Genomic DNA, 16056 nt, shown 5'->3' with positions numbered 1-16056 from the left:
GGACTTTTGTTTGATATACCAACACTAAGTGTGATAAATGTGTGCATCTCCAAATACTCTGCAGTTTTTCTGTTGATAATGGAGTTAATACATTGCAAATTACCATCTTTTGCATGCAGAAAAATGGTTTTATTCAATTGGGAGGTACAATTTCTAGATCTTAAAGTGTATCTGTGGCGTATAGTACCTTGAGCAGATACTCCCTCGCTGGCATCAATTTGATCTACTTTAACAAAAATAAATCTTAAACACTTGGGGCAGGATTTTATGTTCTTCTGGGATTCCCAGAACTACTCATCTCCCTTTCACCCCACCCCTTGGAGCACCGCCAACCCTCGGCAATAAAGAGGTAATAAATTGCTGGAGAGTCCACCCTCACTCCAGCCAATTGCCCTGCACTCATTTAATGATTGGTGGGCAATTACTGGCTCAGAGCAAGACTACTGCCCCCCATTGGGGAAGAGGTTCCCCCTCTGAATGCTGCAAGTAATCAAATGGCTAGCAGTTCTTTGATCTCAGCAGCAGCACTGGGAATCGTGTCCACTATGCTGAGATGTCTGTGCTGCTCAAAATATTGTTTTAGGGTGATATTGTGAGGAATATATTCTGGCCATCCATCTCTGCAGTAATCTCTGACTTTAGTAAATCCTGCATCTATTGTATGTGCTTGGAGTTTCAGCTTCCATTCCTTTCAGCTTTTGATAAGAGTTGTGTTGTGAATGAACTGTATGACTCTATCTTCTCCACAAAACCTTTATCCTCCTGTCAGGCTTCCCAATTGGAATATGTGATAACATATTTGCTGTCATTTGCTGCTTGTCTTGTACATATTTTCCTGGTTCCTTTTCCTGCTGTTCCAGTGAAATCTTCTGTCAGGTTTCCTCTTGGTTTTCCAATTCACTTACTTTAAGGAGGTGTTGTAAATTGGTTCAACCTTTCCGGCTTAACAGTGAGCACTCTTGATTGTGAATCACATACAAGGGACTGGATTTTCCATGCCCCCCTGCGGTATATTTCATGGCAGCAGAAGCGATTCTGCCACTGGAGTTTCCCATTCTATGCACCTGTGGCTGCTGGAAAACCTACGGCAAAGTTTGCCATCAACTGGACCAGAAGATCCTGCTGGTGAGAACAACTTGAGAATTCTGGCCATAGTTTCAGTAATTTCTCTTCTTTTATGTGGAGTTTTGCAGCCAACTGTCCCTTTTCCCAAAGGTAGGGGAGTCTAAAACTAGAGGGCAGAGGTTTTAGGTGAGAGGGGAGAGATACAAAAGTGTACAGAGGGGCAATTTTTTCACACAGAGGGTGGTGAGTGTCTGGAACAAAATGCCAGAGGTAGTAGTAGAAGCAGATACAATTTTGTCTTTTAAAAAGCATTTAGATAGTTACATGGGTACAACGGGTATGGAGGGATATGGGCCAAATGCGGGCAATTGGGATTAGCTCAGAGGTTTTAAAAAAGAAAGGGTGGCATGGACAAGTTGGGCCAAAGGGCCTGTTTCCATGCAGTAAATCTCTATGACTCGATGACTCTGTGACCTTCAGCTGAGTGCCTCCTAGACCACAGAGTCTAACAGTTGACGACTGGAGTATCTCTGCTTTTAACCACTTGTCCATATCTGACAGAGTTGAAATTCCTCCTCCAGTGTCAAATTAGAAGTTGGTTTTTATCTCCATTGACCATAATATCTGCTGTCCAATAGTTTCCATTTGAGCCTGAGACTTCTCTGAAGAATGTTTCTGGTTCTATTTCTCTTTCAGTTTCTCCTATATCTTCAGTTGGGTGGTACATGATCCTTGCTGTTCCTCCTTTATTTGTTTGGCAACAGACTGATTTAAAATTGCCTCCACATTTTCAGCGAGGTTTTTCTATATGCCAATGCAGCCTTCTCTTATTACAACAAAAATGGCAGTTTGGAGTTAAGCACATTACAAGTTTTCTTGCTATAAACTGAACTGTGTCAGTCTGTTTCCTCCACAACCTTTCACCTCAAATAAACCTTTTATTTTGCTTTCTCTTTTCTAATTACCTCACTATCAGTACCACTTTCAATCAGGTCAAGTCCTCCTGCATCTGCAAACAATTGGAAACTGCCTTTTCTAAGATTCCATCATCAATGCAATTTCCAATGAATTCATTCTTTGGAGCTCTGTGCTTCACAACTTTCTACTAAACAATAGAGCTTGTAAATAAAGGAATCTTTGTTCTTTCTCACTCTTTGGCTGCATCAATTACATTTTTCTCACCCTGTGATGGTATTTTTCCAAAGATTAAAGTAAGTATCAGAGGTTTTGATAACTTCTTCATATGATGCTGTGTCTTTGCTTATGCTTTGTCTGACCATAACATCACCTGTAATGCTGTCTATGTTGTATAGTAAGATACTGGCCTGCTCGCTGCCAGTCTTTTCTGCTAGTCCCAATGCCATTCTGTACCTGGTAATCCTGCGATGCCTGTTCTGTCGCTTCTTGACATGATCTGGGCCTTTCACATGGTTGAAGCACTCCAGTAAAGGTAGGACATTTTCCATTGTCCTTGTCCTGCAGTCGATTCTCTCACTGATCCTTTCAGTGCTGGCCTCTTCATTTCTTGATTCTTTTGTCATTATCTGGTATTGTTCCCTTTGACCTACTATGTGGTAGGTATGGTCCTCGGCTTCCAGATAAGGCTATACTGTTAGCAAACTCTATATTTTATTTAACATTATATTAATTATGTACAAGTTAGTCTCTCCACATAGTTCTAAATGGAATTATTTTTGTTCTGTTATCATATGATCCAGCATCACTGATGACATAAACTACATTTTTACATATTTAACATCAACCCTTATACTACAGATGTCAGGAGACAGAAACTATGGGACAGTTTGCTACTTTTTCAGAAAATGATCTGTGATTTGGCTTAATTATGGGACTGTTCCCTTAAAAATGGTCATTCTAGTTGCTGGGCTAGTAATCCAGAGGCTCGGATTAATAATCTGAAGAAGTGAGTTCAAGTCAGATCATGGCAAATGATGCTTTTGAATTAAGTTAATGAAACTGAAGAAATCTGGAATAGAAACTTAGTATCAGTGATAGCGACCACCTATAAGACATGAGTGTGCAAGGGAACACTCTCCACTTGCCTAAATTGCATGCAGCTCCAACAGTGTTCAGTCTGCCTGAGCAGCACCCTCGCCAACGCCTTGAATGTTCACTCCCTCTATGAAAGGTGCACCGTGGTTGAAATGTGTGCTGTATACAAAATGCAAAAGCTTGTTGATGAGGTTTCTTCAACCGCACATCTCAATCATCAACATCTGCTAACTAAAGGAACAATGGCATCAGACCATTGGAAACCTCACAACTTCCAAGAGTTCCTCCCAGGTAGGAACATGTGTGGCTTGGCAAAGTATCACCATTCCACCATCGCTAGGTCAAAATCCTGAAACTGCCGACATAACTGCACTATGGGAGTGATTTAACCACATAAGATAGAGGTTCCAGAAAATGGCTCACCATCATCTTCTCAAGGGCTGTTAGGGCTGGTGGGTGGGAGACGGGGGTGGGGGGGGACGGTAGCAGCAGGGAAGAAGGGAGAGGTTTCAAGTAGGAGTCAACATGAATGAATCATCTGTTGGCATTTTTTCATTAACTTTAGCAAACACAGGAATGTCACTTTCTGAGTGCCATCTGTTTAACTGGTTAGCATCTCTACAGCAAAGCAATGAATTAGCATCCCCGAGGGTGATTACAACTTCAGCTACAATAAAAACAACATGCAGGTAAAACCAGCCACCAAGCTACAAAGGAATCTGCTTGGTTGTACAACCAACTAAAGTTTCCATTTGGCAGAGGTGAAAGAAAGGACTAGAGGTGCAAACAAAAACAGTAGAGGCCTGCCAGCAATTACTGGCATGTTCTTAATAATGACCACAGCTTTGTATTGTAAAGGACATGAAGTACATGCTTCAGGCTACAACAGCCTTATGTTGAACATTTTAAGTGTGTTATGTGATACCTTCCCACTATAGTATAAGCATCGCTTTTCTTTTTCCAGCAGGAACACATATCTTTCTTCACAGTGTCGAACAAATGGATTTACCTGCTTAAAGCCTGACCTATAAGATTTCACTGCATACTTTGGTTGCCAGATATCATCTTACACATTGATCAAATTAATCTAGAGTGAAATTTACCACCAAACATTGTGGGCAGTTACAAAGCTCTTTGATTCACCGCAAAATAGATCCACAGAGTTGATTTTAAACCTACCCACCTGTCAGGGAGACAATAAAATCATCTAGATCACTTTGTGGCCCAGCTGTTACTGGGAACTGGCTCACTGTGATTGTCTACTGCTCTGCTGAGCATGCAGTAAGAAGACCAGTCCAAAACCACAGGGCTTTCTTTAACACGAGCATAGCAGCCTTGATAGGATTTTTGGGACTGTAAATTTTACAACACCATCTGAGAGGGAAGTACAGTGCGTTTCTTGGCAGGCGTCTATACAGTAAGTAATCCGATTGGGGAGGGAAGAGACACAAAAGAGTAATTTTTTTTTTACTTTCATTTTTGGGCCAGGAGGAGCAGCACTTAGAAGGTGGTCTGTGTAATGATATGCACCCAAATGAGTTTTAATGTGTAGATGCCCTGCAGAACAAGGGTTAACATGGGACTGGGGAGTGGCACTACCCGCTGTGTGATGTATGCTGTCACATGGTAACAAACTGTCAGAGAACAGTTCAGAAGCAGCTCTGTAAGCAGCTAGCCTGCATGGTAGAGCACAATCACGCATCACCATACCTTGGAATTGTATATAGTTATTACGCCTACCAATGAAGGGTTCATGCTTAACCACACAAGTCCTGGTCTCATCAATGAGCCACCCCACTGAAGTAGAAAGAATCCATCTCTTGACAGTCTGAGCCACATAAATTGACACCAAGATGGGTGGAAAGTTAATCGGTGGTACTTAAATGAGGCTGAAAATATCTTGGGCATCATTTTTTTGGCTGCAGCTGGCAAGATCTAAAGGGACAGCAAAACTCGTTCACTGAAAACTGGCCTGAGCTGAAAACCATTATCCTCTTGTATTAAAATAACCTGAAATTAAGAAGTATAATAAACAAAATGCATCTTTCTTCTCTAGCAGATTTTCTCCTGTCCATCAAGGGATTGCGCAAAGTTAAAATTATGCACACTGAAGCAGCTGACCTTGGCATTGCTAAAAGATCTGCTATTGATGGCACTGGGTGATTAAGTGCAGGAAATGGACTCTGATTTTCCTCATGAGAGACTGTAGGCTGGGATGCAATCAAAGTCACACACATTTACTCATTTTTTCCGTGAGGTTCTGCTATTCAACAACAATAAAAGTCAGCACACATTGCTCATAAAACAGTAATGGGCCACCAAATGCCAAAAATAATAACCTTTAAGACTGTGAAAATAGTCGCTCTACATCTTTCTCACAAAGAGGAGCCTGCTAGTTGATTTCACATTTCATGCATGTCATGCATCACAGTTATAAAAGTTGGCTTCACCAGACGTAAATTTAAATTGCTTGGAGCACACAAATAAAGAAGTCTTGCTACAGTAGGACATGATTTTGGTGATACCACATCTAGAGTACTGTGTGCACTTTTTAGTCCTGCCCAGTGGCACAGTGGTTAGCACTGCTGCCTCACAGTGCCAGAGACCTGGATTTGATTCACAGCTTGGGTCACTGTCTATGTGGAGTTTGCACATTTGCCCCGGGTCTGCGTGGGTTTCCTCCAGATAATCGGGTTTCCTCCCGCAATCCAAAGATGTGCAGGTTAGGGTGCATTGGCCATGCTAAATTCTCCCTCAGTGTACCCGAACAGGTACCGGACTGTGGCGAGTAGGGGATTTTCACAGTAACTTCATTACAGTGTGAATGTAAGCCTACTTGTGACTAATAAATAAACTTTAAAGAACTTTTTTTATTTAAGAACAGATATATTTGCATTGGAGACAGTACTGCAACCTACAAAGTTCTGAAGGGGCCTGATAGAGTGGACGCTGAGACACTCGCCACTGAAATCCCAGTTGACTTCAGCAGGACCAGAATTTCCCACCGGCAGGAGGGGCTGGAAAATTCCAACTATTGTTTCTATTAGTGGGGAATCTAAAACATAGGGGTATAGTCTCAGGGTAAGGGGCCAATCATTTAGGACTGAGATGGGGAGAAATACCCAATGTTATCCTGTGGCAGGAACTGCCATCAGGGATGCGGTGATCCAGTCAAAATTCAGCTTTGTCTGGATCAGAAGCTCCTGGCTGTGGGTAGGGCTGTAAAATACGCCTTCTGTGGCTAACCAAGTTAAGGGTGGTATCAAATTAAATGAAAAAATGTACAATGCCATGAGGATGTGGTAGGCCAAAAGATTGGGAATGCTTTAGGATGACTGAAAAAAAGGAAGAAATTAGAGTTTGAGAGAAAACTGTCAAGAAATATACAAACAGACAGTAACAGCTTCTACAAGTATATAAAGAGGAAAAGCGTAGCCAAAATGAGCAATTGGTTTTTAGGGGATGACATTGGGGAATTAATAATGTAAAATGAAGAAATGGTAGAGGCTTTGAGCAAGTACTTTGTATCCGTCTTCACAATAGATGACACATAAAAGAATCCCAAGTCTGATAGAAAATCAAAAAGGAAGATGGAACTTAGAGTCACCATCAATGGGGGAAATCTATTGGAATAGTAATGGGACTTAAGGCTGACAAGTCCCCTGAGCTTGGTGGCTTGCATACTATGGCCTTTAAAAAAGTGGCTACAGGGATGGTAGACACATTGTGTGTGATCTTCCGAAATTCTTTAGATTCTGGAAAGGTCCCAACAGATTGAAAGCCGCAATGGAACATTTCTGTTCAAGAAAGGAGGAAGATAGAAAGCTGGAAATTATAAGCAGTTAACCTATTGTCTGCCATTCAGAAAATGCTAGAATCCATTATTAATGAGGTAGAAGCCAGACATGTAGGAAATAATAATACAATCAGGCATAGAGAATATGCTTTTGTGGGAGGAAAAGCATGATTGTCAAATTTATTCTGAGTTCTCTGAGGATGAAACAAGCAGGCTGGAGAAAGGTGGTGCAGTGTATTTGGATTTTCAAAGGGAGAAGTCTTACAACACCAGGTTAAAGTCCAACAGGTTTATTTGGTGAGTCACCTAATGAAGAAGCAGTGCTCCAAAAGCTCGCCTGATGAAGAAGCAGCACACCGAAAGCTCGCCTGATGAAGGAGCAATGCTCCAAAAGCTCGTGCTACCAAATAAACCTGTTGGTCTTTAACTTGGTGTAGTGAGACTTCTTACCATACCCACCCCAGTCCAATGCCAGCATCTCCGCATCATAATTTTCAAAGGCATTTGAAGTCTTTGGCCAGTACAGGGATCAAACTTGATACCTTGGCATTATTAGAACCATGCTTTAACCACCTCAGCTGACCAACAGCTTATGTTATTGGAGGTGATGTATTTGCATGGATAGAGGATTGGTAAACTAACTGCAAACAGAGTCAGAATAAATGGGTCATTTGATTGGCAAAATGTACTAATGGAGTGCCACAAAAGCGCTGAGGCATCAACTATTTACAATCCATATTAATGATTTGAGTGAAAGAACTGACTCTACAGTAACCAGATTTGCTGACAATACGAGGATAGGTAAGAAAGCATACTGTGAGGAGGACAAAAAGAATCTGCAAAGGGATATGTTAAGTGAATGGGCAAACATTTGGCAGATGGAGTATAATATGGGGAAATGTGAGTTTGTCGACTCTGGCAGGAACAATAGAAAATCAGAATATTAATTAAATGCAGAAAGAATGCAGGATACAGGGTCTACAAGAGGTCCTGGGTGTCTTTGTACTTGAATCACAAGAAGTAGCACACGGGTACAGCAAGTAATTAGGAATGTAAATGCAATGTTGGCTTTTATTGCACGGGCATGCAGAGCAGAAGTAGGGAAATCTTATGTCATGCCCAGTGAAGGCCTGTTCTATTCATATGGTTAAACATGGACTGTCATTTTTGGAAAAGTCTTTTATTTATACGAACAAATTGGCTAAAATGGCTGCCAAAGGTCAGGCAGCTTTTGCAGTTCCTGCACAAGCTATCTCAAATCTCCAGCAAGTTCTGAATTGAATAATGTTGGATGGAGGCCTCTCCCTTGAATGAAAATGCCCAGACAGAACCCATTGGTGGAATTTACACTTGAGATAGTTTGTGATTCACCCAAAACTCAAAATAATGGATTTGTAGACTTCATATCCCCAAGTTCAAACTTGTTAAAGATAGCTGCAAAAGCCAATTTATCATTAGAGGGTGTGAACAAATCCATTATCCATTGTACAACAATAACTTCTAATTTTAAAGCATTCTGGGTGGACAACAGCAATTGATTATGCGACCAAGACTCTCTTCAGCTCACAAATTATTCTATCCCGAGAACCAGAGAGAAACTCATCAGGCTGCAAGGAAACAGACAGTAACATTCAGGCAATTTAAGAATGTGATGCTCTGCCAAATCTTAAAGTCTCTCAGCCTTTCAGAATCCACCAGGACAGAAACCTGACCTCCTGGTAAGAAAAACATAAGTAACAATGTCATTGCCTGCTGAAAAGCCATCTCTCTGTGGAAATCCTACAACAATTATGATATTTAACTCCAGCTATTGACACCCTTAGTATTCAGAATAAACTGCTTTCTTCAACAGGCCTGCAACGACTGTTTTTCCTATGACGAGCCAGAAAGGTGAACTATGAACTATTCTGTTGTTTCCAAATTCTAAGAGTGCATTATCTTCTAAAACTGTATTGTGTGTGTATGTGTACGACATGTGTATGTGCATGTGCGTATGGTGTATGTGTACATGTGCATATGTGTATGTGCAAGTGTGTGTGTGTGTGTGTGTGTGTTTGTGTGTCTGGATTTGCATCCCTAGAACTGTCCAAAAAAATGCCCCGACTCCACCTTGGAAAGAAATATGCTCGAGGACTGAACTTTTGTTCTGTGGAGCTGGAGGGGTTGGGATGGCTGGTAGCGGATAACACAGGCCAGCTGACCCAGGAAAAGCTTCAGAGGGCTTGCTACATGTGGAGGTGTTTTCTTTTAATTTAAGGTTAGCCTCAGTGCCATGGGACTTAGTCCCAGTTAAAAAAAACAGAATGGTCCTCCAGGCCATACCCCTCAGCCCTACTCATCTCCACACACTCCCCATGCCCTATCCATGCCATACTCTGCACCCATCTGATGTGGACCCTCATAAACAGCCCCTATGGATGCTCAAGTCCCCTATGCTAAAGTATGCCCCTACTTACTCCCTACAAGCTATACCTCTCCATCCACAACCCCTAGCTCTATGATCTCTATGCCAAGACCTATGCTAAGGCCTTTGCCCCAACAACCCGTAGCCTCTCATGCCCCCCTCTGCTCAATTATACTCCTCCACCCACCCACCCCTATGGCATTTAAATACTTATTAATCCAACATACACCATACGGAATCACCGAACACTATAATGATAACAGGACATGGAAAAAAGGCTTCAATAAACCATCATTCATTCATAACTTTCCACTATGTTAAAAGAGTCATTTTAACTATGCGGAAATACAACATCAATTGTCCAGATCCTTTAAGCTTGCAATAGATGAAACTGCAAACACTTGAAACCTCTTAACCTTTTGTAAATAAACATTGAAAAATTAATAGCATAAATCAGAGTGATGGTACTGTCAACCAAGCAATGCTATCTCTGCAATTCTAGTTTTAGACTCTAATGCATGCCTGGGCTCTCAACCAAGAATTCATAATGAGGTGGAGAAAAGTTTTAAAATGTCGTGTGATTGCTAACCTTACACTAAAGAGATGATTTAAATGAAGATGGTGAGGTATACTTGACTGAGAGCTCAGAAATCTGTTGAATAATACAATAATATAAAATAAGTTAGACAGATTTTTGATTGACAAGGTCCCAAGGGTTATGGAAGCAGACAGGAAATTGGAGTTAAGGCCCCAATCAGATCAACAATGATCTTATTGAAAGGCAAAACAGGCTTGAGGGGCCAAATGATCTATTTCAGCTCTTAGCTCTTATGACTTATGTTCATGTCCTCCTTGAAACATGTTGAGGTATTTTGTTTAAGATGCAAAGCATTTCTTTGGTGTGAAGCAGTTAATCAAAACTGCGTTAACAATTTTTACTGGGGACCTAGCTATTATTACATGAGAAAAATGTCTTATGATCTTATTTAATAATTCTATGCTCAAGTTGTTTACATCTATATTATTCATTCCTTTCAGCATTAAAAACTGTAGATAATGGTGCTGTTGTCTTCAATACAAACAACTACAGCTTTGTGAATGTCTCTTTATAAACTAGGTCTGATTAATACATCTTCATCGACACATTGAAGAGGGGTCAAAGCAAAGTGATAATTCTGAAAATTATCACACTTTTGTCCCTCTTCAATACATCAATGAAAGCAGAAGGCTCAGAAACTATCCAGATTCATTGTTGAATTATGCAAAAGATAAATTGTTTCAACTTATGATCAAATGACGTATGAATTATTGCAGCACAACTTCCTTCACTGGGGGCAATGGGAATTTCAGCAAGCATACCTCACCATCCTTATTTAAATCATCTCTTTAGTTAGCAATCACACGACATTTTAAAAATTTTCTCCCCCTCATTTTTTTTCTGTTTTAAAACTCTTTTCTTGAGGAAGTAGTAACTCAAGCTGGGCATTGTTGGATGCAGTAAAAAGTCTGACAACACCAGGTTTTAGTCCAACCGATTTATTTGATAGTAAACTCAAAAGCTTGTGAGTTTACTATCAAATAAATCGGTTGGACTAAAACCTGGTGTTGTCAGACTTTTTACTGTGTTTACCCCCATCCAACGCCGGCACATCCACATCATTGTTGGATGGGCATGGGTAACTTTCGGGCCATTAGTCATTTTTGCATGTGATCCCAGACAGAATGTGTCAGTGAGTTATCCTATCAGAAGGCTGAACAAAAAGAATCACAGCCGTACGCAAGTTTCCTTTACCTGATAGGTATGTATGTGTAGCATTTTGACAAGAACTAGGAGCAGAGATAGGAATTCAGCCCCTTGAGCCTGCTCCACCATTCAATATGATCATGGCTGATTTCATCTCAGTCTGTTCGCCATAATTCTTCAACCCATTATTAATTGAAAATCTCTTTATCTCCTCCTTAAATTTACTCAATGTCCCGGCATCCACTTCAATCTAGAGTAGTGAATTCCACAGATTCATGACCCTTTGAGAGAATTTCTCCTTATCTCAGTTTTAAATCTGCTATCCCTTATCCTAAAACAATGACTTCTTGTTCTAGACTGCCTTACAAGAAGAAGCATCCTCTTTAAATCGACCCTATTAATCCCTTTTACAATCTTATATACCCAAATTAGATCTTCCCTCATTCTTCTAAGCTGTAGAGAGTATCAGCCTAAACTATTCAACTTCTGGTCATAAGACAAACTCTTTATCCCTGGAATCAATCAAGTGAACCTCCTTCAAACTGCCTCCAATGCAACTACAACCCTCCTCAAGTAAGGGAGCTAGAACTGCACAATACTCTAGGTGTGATCTCACTAAAGCCTTGTACAGTTGCAGCAACACTACCCTACTTCTATAATCTACTCCTTTAGCAATGTATGCCAACATTCCATTTACATTCCTTATTACCTGCTGTATTTGCAAATTAGTTTCCTGCACAAAGACACCCAGATCCCTCTGCACTGAAGCACTCTTAAGTTTCTCCCCATTTAAACAGAATGTTGTCTTTCTATTTTTCTGACCAAAATGGGTAATCTCACACTTTTCTGCATTAAACTCCATCTGCCAAATTTTGGTCCACTCACCTAACCTATCCAGGCGCATTTGTAAATTGCTTATTTCTTTATTGCAACTTACTATCCCACCTATTTTAGTGTCATCAGGAGTCAGAAGGCATTGGGAACATTGACTGATTTTCTCTCTCTGTAATCCAAGTCCAGTTGTCATGCCCATTACCACCACACCGGTTTGGATCAGATAGTTCAGCACAGAGTGAGGATTGATCTCCCTACTCTCTTGTGATTCAATAATATGCCAGACATCACATTTTCCCACTCAGACATCAAGGGAACTAACTTGTTCTGATTCATACTCAGCTAGTTGGTGCAAGCTGTAGCATATCAAATAACATTGCTTCAATCACCTGGTCAGTAATACCTGTCTTGTGCAGACGTGTATATGCTACATTTGCTTCTTTGATGTTTGGAGAAAGCTGGCATGTCTAGGGCATATTGGTTACATCTGTATTCTGTCTACCCACAGCTATAAACCTGTTAGTCTGATGATTCACATCCACATCAATAAGTAGTTTTTGGGCGTTTGCAGTTCCAAATGTTAAGCAATACTAGCACAGAGTTACTCCACTACTGAATTTTTCAATCAATTGAAATGCAGTGAAATTTATTATCATACACCCCAAGTTTTAGGTCAGTTTTAGGCTCCTTTGAGCTTAGTTGCAATTTGAAAATCATCGTTTCATTCAAAGGACATAAGTACTCATAATGTTTACTTTGAAGGGTTTTGCCAATTCTTCCAATCCAAATTAATACAATTATTAACCCAGGTTTCCTCTGGGTACTCAGGCTTCCTCCCACTGTCCAAAGATGTGCAGGTTTGTTATGGATTGGCCATGCTAAATTTTCCCAAAATTTTAGATTAGGGGGATTAGCAGGATAAATGTGTGGGTTACAGGGATAGGGTGAGAGGCTCTGTCACAGAATGGGTGCAGATCCAATGGGCCGAATGGCCTCTTTCTGCACTGTGGGGATCCAATGATTCTATGATATTAGACGCAGCAAATTAACACAGAGGAACATTTACTTTTAAATTAACCATCCGTGAAACAGTCATTCTTGCACTGGCTGAATGTTATTGTACAAAAAAAATCAGATGGCAATCTTTTATATTGCTGAGGTGTTTTAATCAGAACATTCTAATTTGCCTAAATTAGCATTTGGGTTTTTATTTTTACAAACATACGTTGGTGAAAAGACACATTTCAATGTCCTCTTTAATTTTCCTAAATAAGCTGGAACAGCATAAAGAATATGTTACCTTTTTGCTCTTCTTTGGTGTGTCTGATTTCTCAAACATCATTTTCAGGTCATCCAGTGGAATAGTAAATCTCTCAATCCTTCGAGCAGCCTGTAGGTCTTCCCGAACAATTTCATCTTGGGTTGATTCTGTTCCTTGTCTGGACATAGCTGAAGCTGAAACTCTCTCTCGGCGTGTTTCCCTCACCATCCTGCTTTCTGGCTCACTTTCCATTCTTGTAGAAATAATGTTCCCAGCAGGTAAGTTACAGTATCTCAGAACGCAGGATGTCTTTGGTAATGTTACCACCGAAATTCCAGCTCTGGTTCTTGTATTACAGTGGCTGATATTCCTGGAGTGGAAGCATTGGCTGACTGGTGATTTTAAACTGTTGATGAAGGGCTGATATAAAAGCTCTTGAGTGCTGTCTGAAAAGCTGACATTGAATGAATTGTTCAGCAGGAATTTTAAATTACTGGAAACATTCTGAGGTAAAGACTCATGCTACTCGCTTCTGAGAACATTCCTTGAGGACGATGCAGTTGAATCACAAGACTCCCACTTCTTCTTCAAAAGGTTCAGTGAACCCTTCTTTATTTGGAATTCTGCCAATTCAGTTTCCTATAAGTCAGAAAATTTCAGAATTTAAACATATGGCAGACAATTGAAGCATCATAGGGAAAGTATGTGTTTATGGAATCAATCTCATTTGTGGCTAAACCACAAACTGTGCAAAAACATGAATTTGTTTAATTCCAGCAGGCCATGTCATGTTAAAAAAAACTCAGTCAATCTAAAAGACATTTTTCTTGTTTTGCTTCAAGCAGCAAGTATATAGCTGACCTTCAGCAAATGCTGCTGAACTTGGGGAGAAAATTCCCAGCTAACAGGAAACCAGATCAGGAAGAGAGTGAATTCCCATCATTTCCTTGTATGGAATAATGCCACGTAACATTTTTACTTGGAAGCTCACCCTTTGTTAAGTAAATGTTTGGAAAATGAAATGAAAAAACACCCTGACCTCAGCCCATTTAAAGATAACACTGAATGGATAACGCACCAGTTGCTTTGCAAATTGGCGGCTTTTTTTCCCTTGCCAGGTCTGAAAAGAAAATTGAAACTTTTTTGGATTTACAGTTAAGGTAGAGCTTCACTCTCTTGTGCACTAAATTACACTGAAGGGTCAGAAATGTTATACACTTGAAACAGAGGGCAATTTGATGCTATATATGTATAGAGTCTACACACTAGTGATATGTCACCAGAGGTATATCCTTCCAATTGGAGTTTTACAAACCTATAAAAATAGGAAAAGTACAATCTGGTTACAAACATTTGGAGTGGCCATGCTGGCAAATAAATGCATTGCATGTGTGCAGAAACTAATAACTCACTCTTATTATTTAGTTCAATGTCACTCAGTGAATTTTTCCACACACCACTGCTCCCCATTGTGTCAGCTCCATAAATAACCTTGGGCGAGCAAGAATTGCAGCAGCATTTGTTTTGTATTAAAATATAAATTTTGATTGGTATAGTGCATGATGTTTCAAACAGGCGCTTCATTATCTTTTTAAAATATGCAGTTGTCAAGCTGAACGTCTGATTTAAAGCACAAGTATTATTGTGATGACATGATTCTTGACCACAAAATGCATCTCTTGCAATATAAAGGTCTGCCTCAGTTCATTGAAGCAAATTGTTCCTCACATAATCCTAAAATATTCTGAAGCCATTGATGTTTTTATCGCTCCCACATTTAGTGCAGCATTTTATTTAATTTGAAGAACATGTCAAATCTGGAAAACAGTTTCACTGTAGATGAACTAGAATTACAGCACAATAACTCGAAACGCATTATCAATTACAGTTAGACAATTTATGTACTGTTTTTCTTACCACCAATTCTTTTCTTTTGACGTTGTAGCAGCATCTGATGCAGAAAGAAAATTTTGGATAAAATTTTTTGAAAAGAAGACATTTGGTTCCCAGGGTTCATTAAACTAATGAACACCTAGCATGATGCTCTGACACACATCTGACAACAGATAGCTAAAGGATACAAAATCTCCAATATCCCGCTCAAGACAATGCATTATTTAGGAGACCCCAAGGGAAAGCAAAGAGCCAATGGTTGCACACTTCAGCTATTCCTATGTGCTCATCTTACAGTATAACTCTTTAAACCATAGCTTAATTCTTGACTCTGTAAAGAACAGATAAATTTAGATTTAGAATCATTTTGCTTAGTTATCTGATTCTAGCTAACTCATACAAGTGTTATTGATATTCTGGAAAGTTCACTCTCTTACAGTTCTACACACACTGTAACCATTTTTTATAATAGCTTGTCAGAAAGTGGATCAGCATTTATCTTTGTGTCTGGGGATTTATTATTGTATTTAGTCTGGTTCTTGAATCATGCTGCAGAAACCAATTTTTAAAAATCGAGTCACAGGTTAAGTAGATCTGCAGGAATGCAGAACAATATGGTTCCATGACTTTAACTCTTTCATCCCTCAGGGAAATTACAACTGATCAAATGCAATGGGGTGCATTTAGCAACAATGTATTTTATTACTTCTACTTATGTGATTGTAACTCGTGATACATTTTGACAATTTGATCTGCTACATGGTTGTGCAGCTATTTGTTATCTGGTAAAGCACTTCTACACAAAGTGTTCCAAAGATAAAAATGTAAGTTTCTGAATAGACGGGCATAATAACAAGTTGTTAACTGCAACAAACTATCTTTCTGAATATCAGAAACAGTACAAATAACTTGATTTCAGAATGTTAACAGCTCAACATTAGCTGTGTTTAACTTAACAATTTATCAGATGTAGTTGTTCTTATAAGCAGGGAGGTTTAGGGGATATTTGATAGCGGTATTCAAAATCGTGGAGTTTTGATTTTATA

General features: G+C 39.7%; 1 protein-coding gene across 2 annotated transcripts in view; it reads right to left on the bottom strand.

The window, feature by feature from the left end:
* xirp2b (xin actin binding repeat containing 2b) overlaps window positions 1–13757 on the bottom strand; it is a 122488-nt gene extending 108731 nt beyond the window's left edge. For both annotated transcript variants that reach the window (XM_080199196.1, XM_080199197.1), the window contains exon 1: window positions 13157–13757. In XM_080199196.1, coding sequence (XP_080055322.1) covers window positions 13157–13369 — 213 coding nt within the window. In that variant the 5' untranslated portion in view covers window positions 13370–13757. The remainder of the gene's footprint in view (window positions 1–13156) is intronic.
* Window positions 13758–16056: the final 2299 nt, after the last annotated feature.

This window comes from Carcharhinus amblyrhynchos, chromosome 11 (genome assembly GCF_965287045.1).
Source record: "Carcharhinus amblyrhynchos chromosome 11, sCarAmb.v2.hapA, whole genome shotgun sequence".
In the NCBI taxonomy this organism is placed as follows: domain Eukaryota; kingdom Metazoa; phylum Chordata; class Chondrichthyes; order Carcharhiniformes; family Carcharhinidae; genus Carcharhinus; species Carcharhinus amblyrhynchos.
This window is presented reverse-complemented; position numbering and strand designations above follow the sequence as displayed.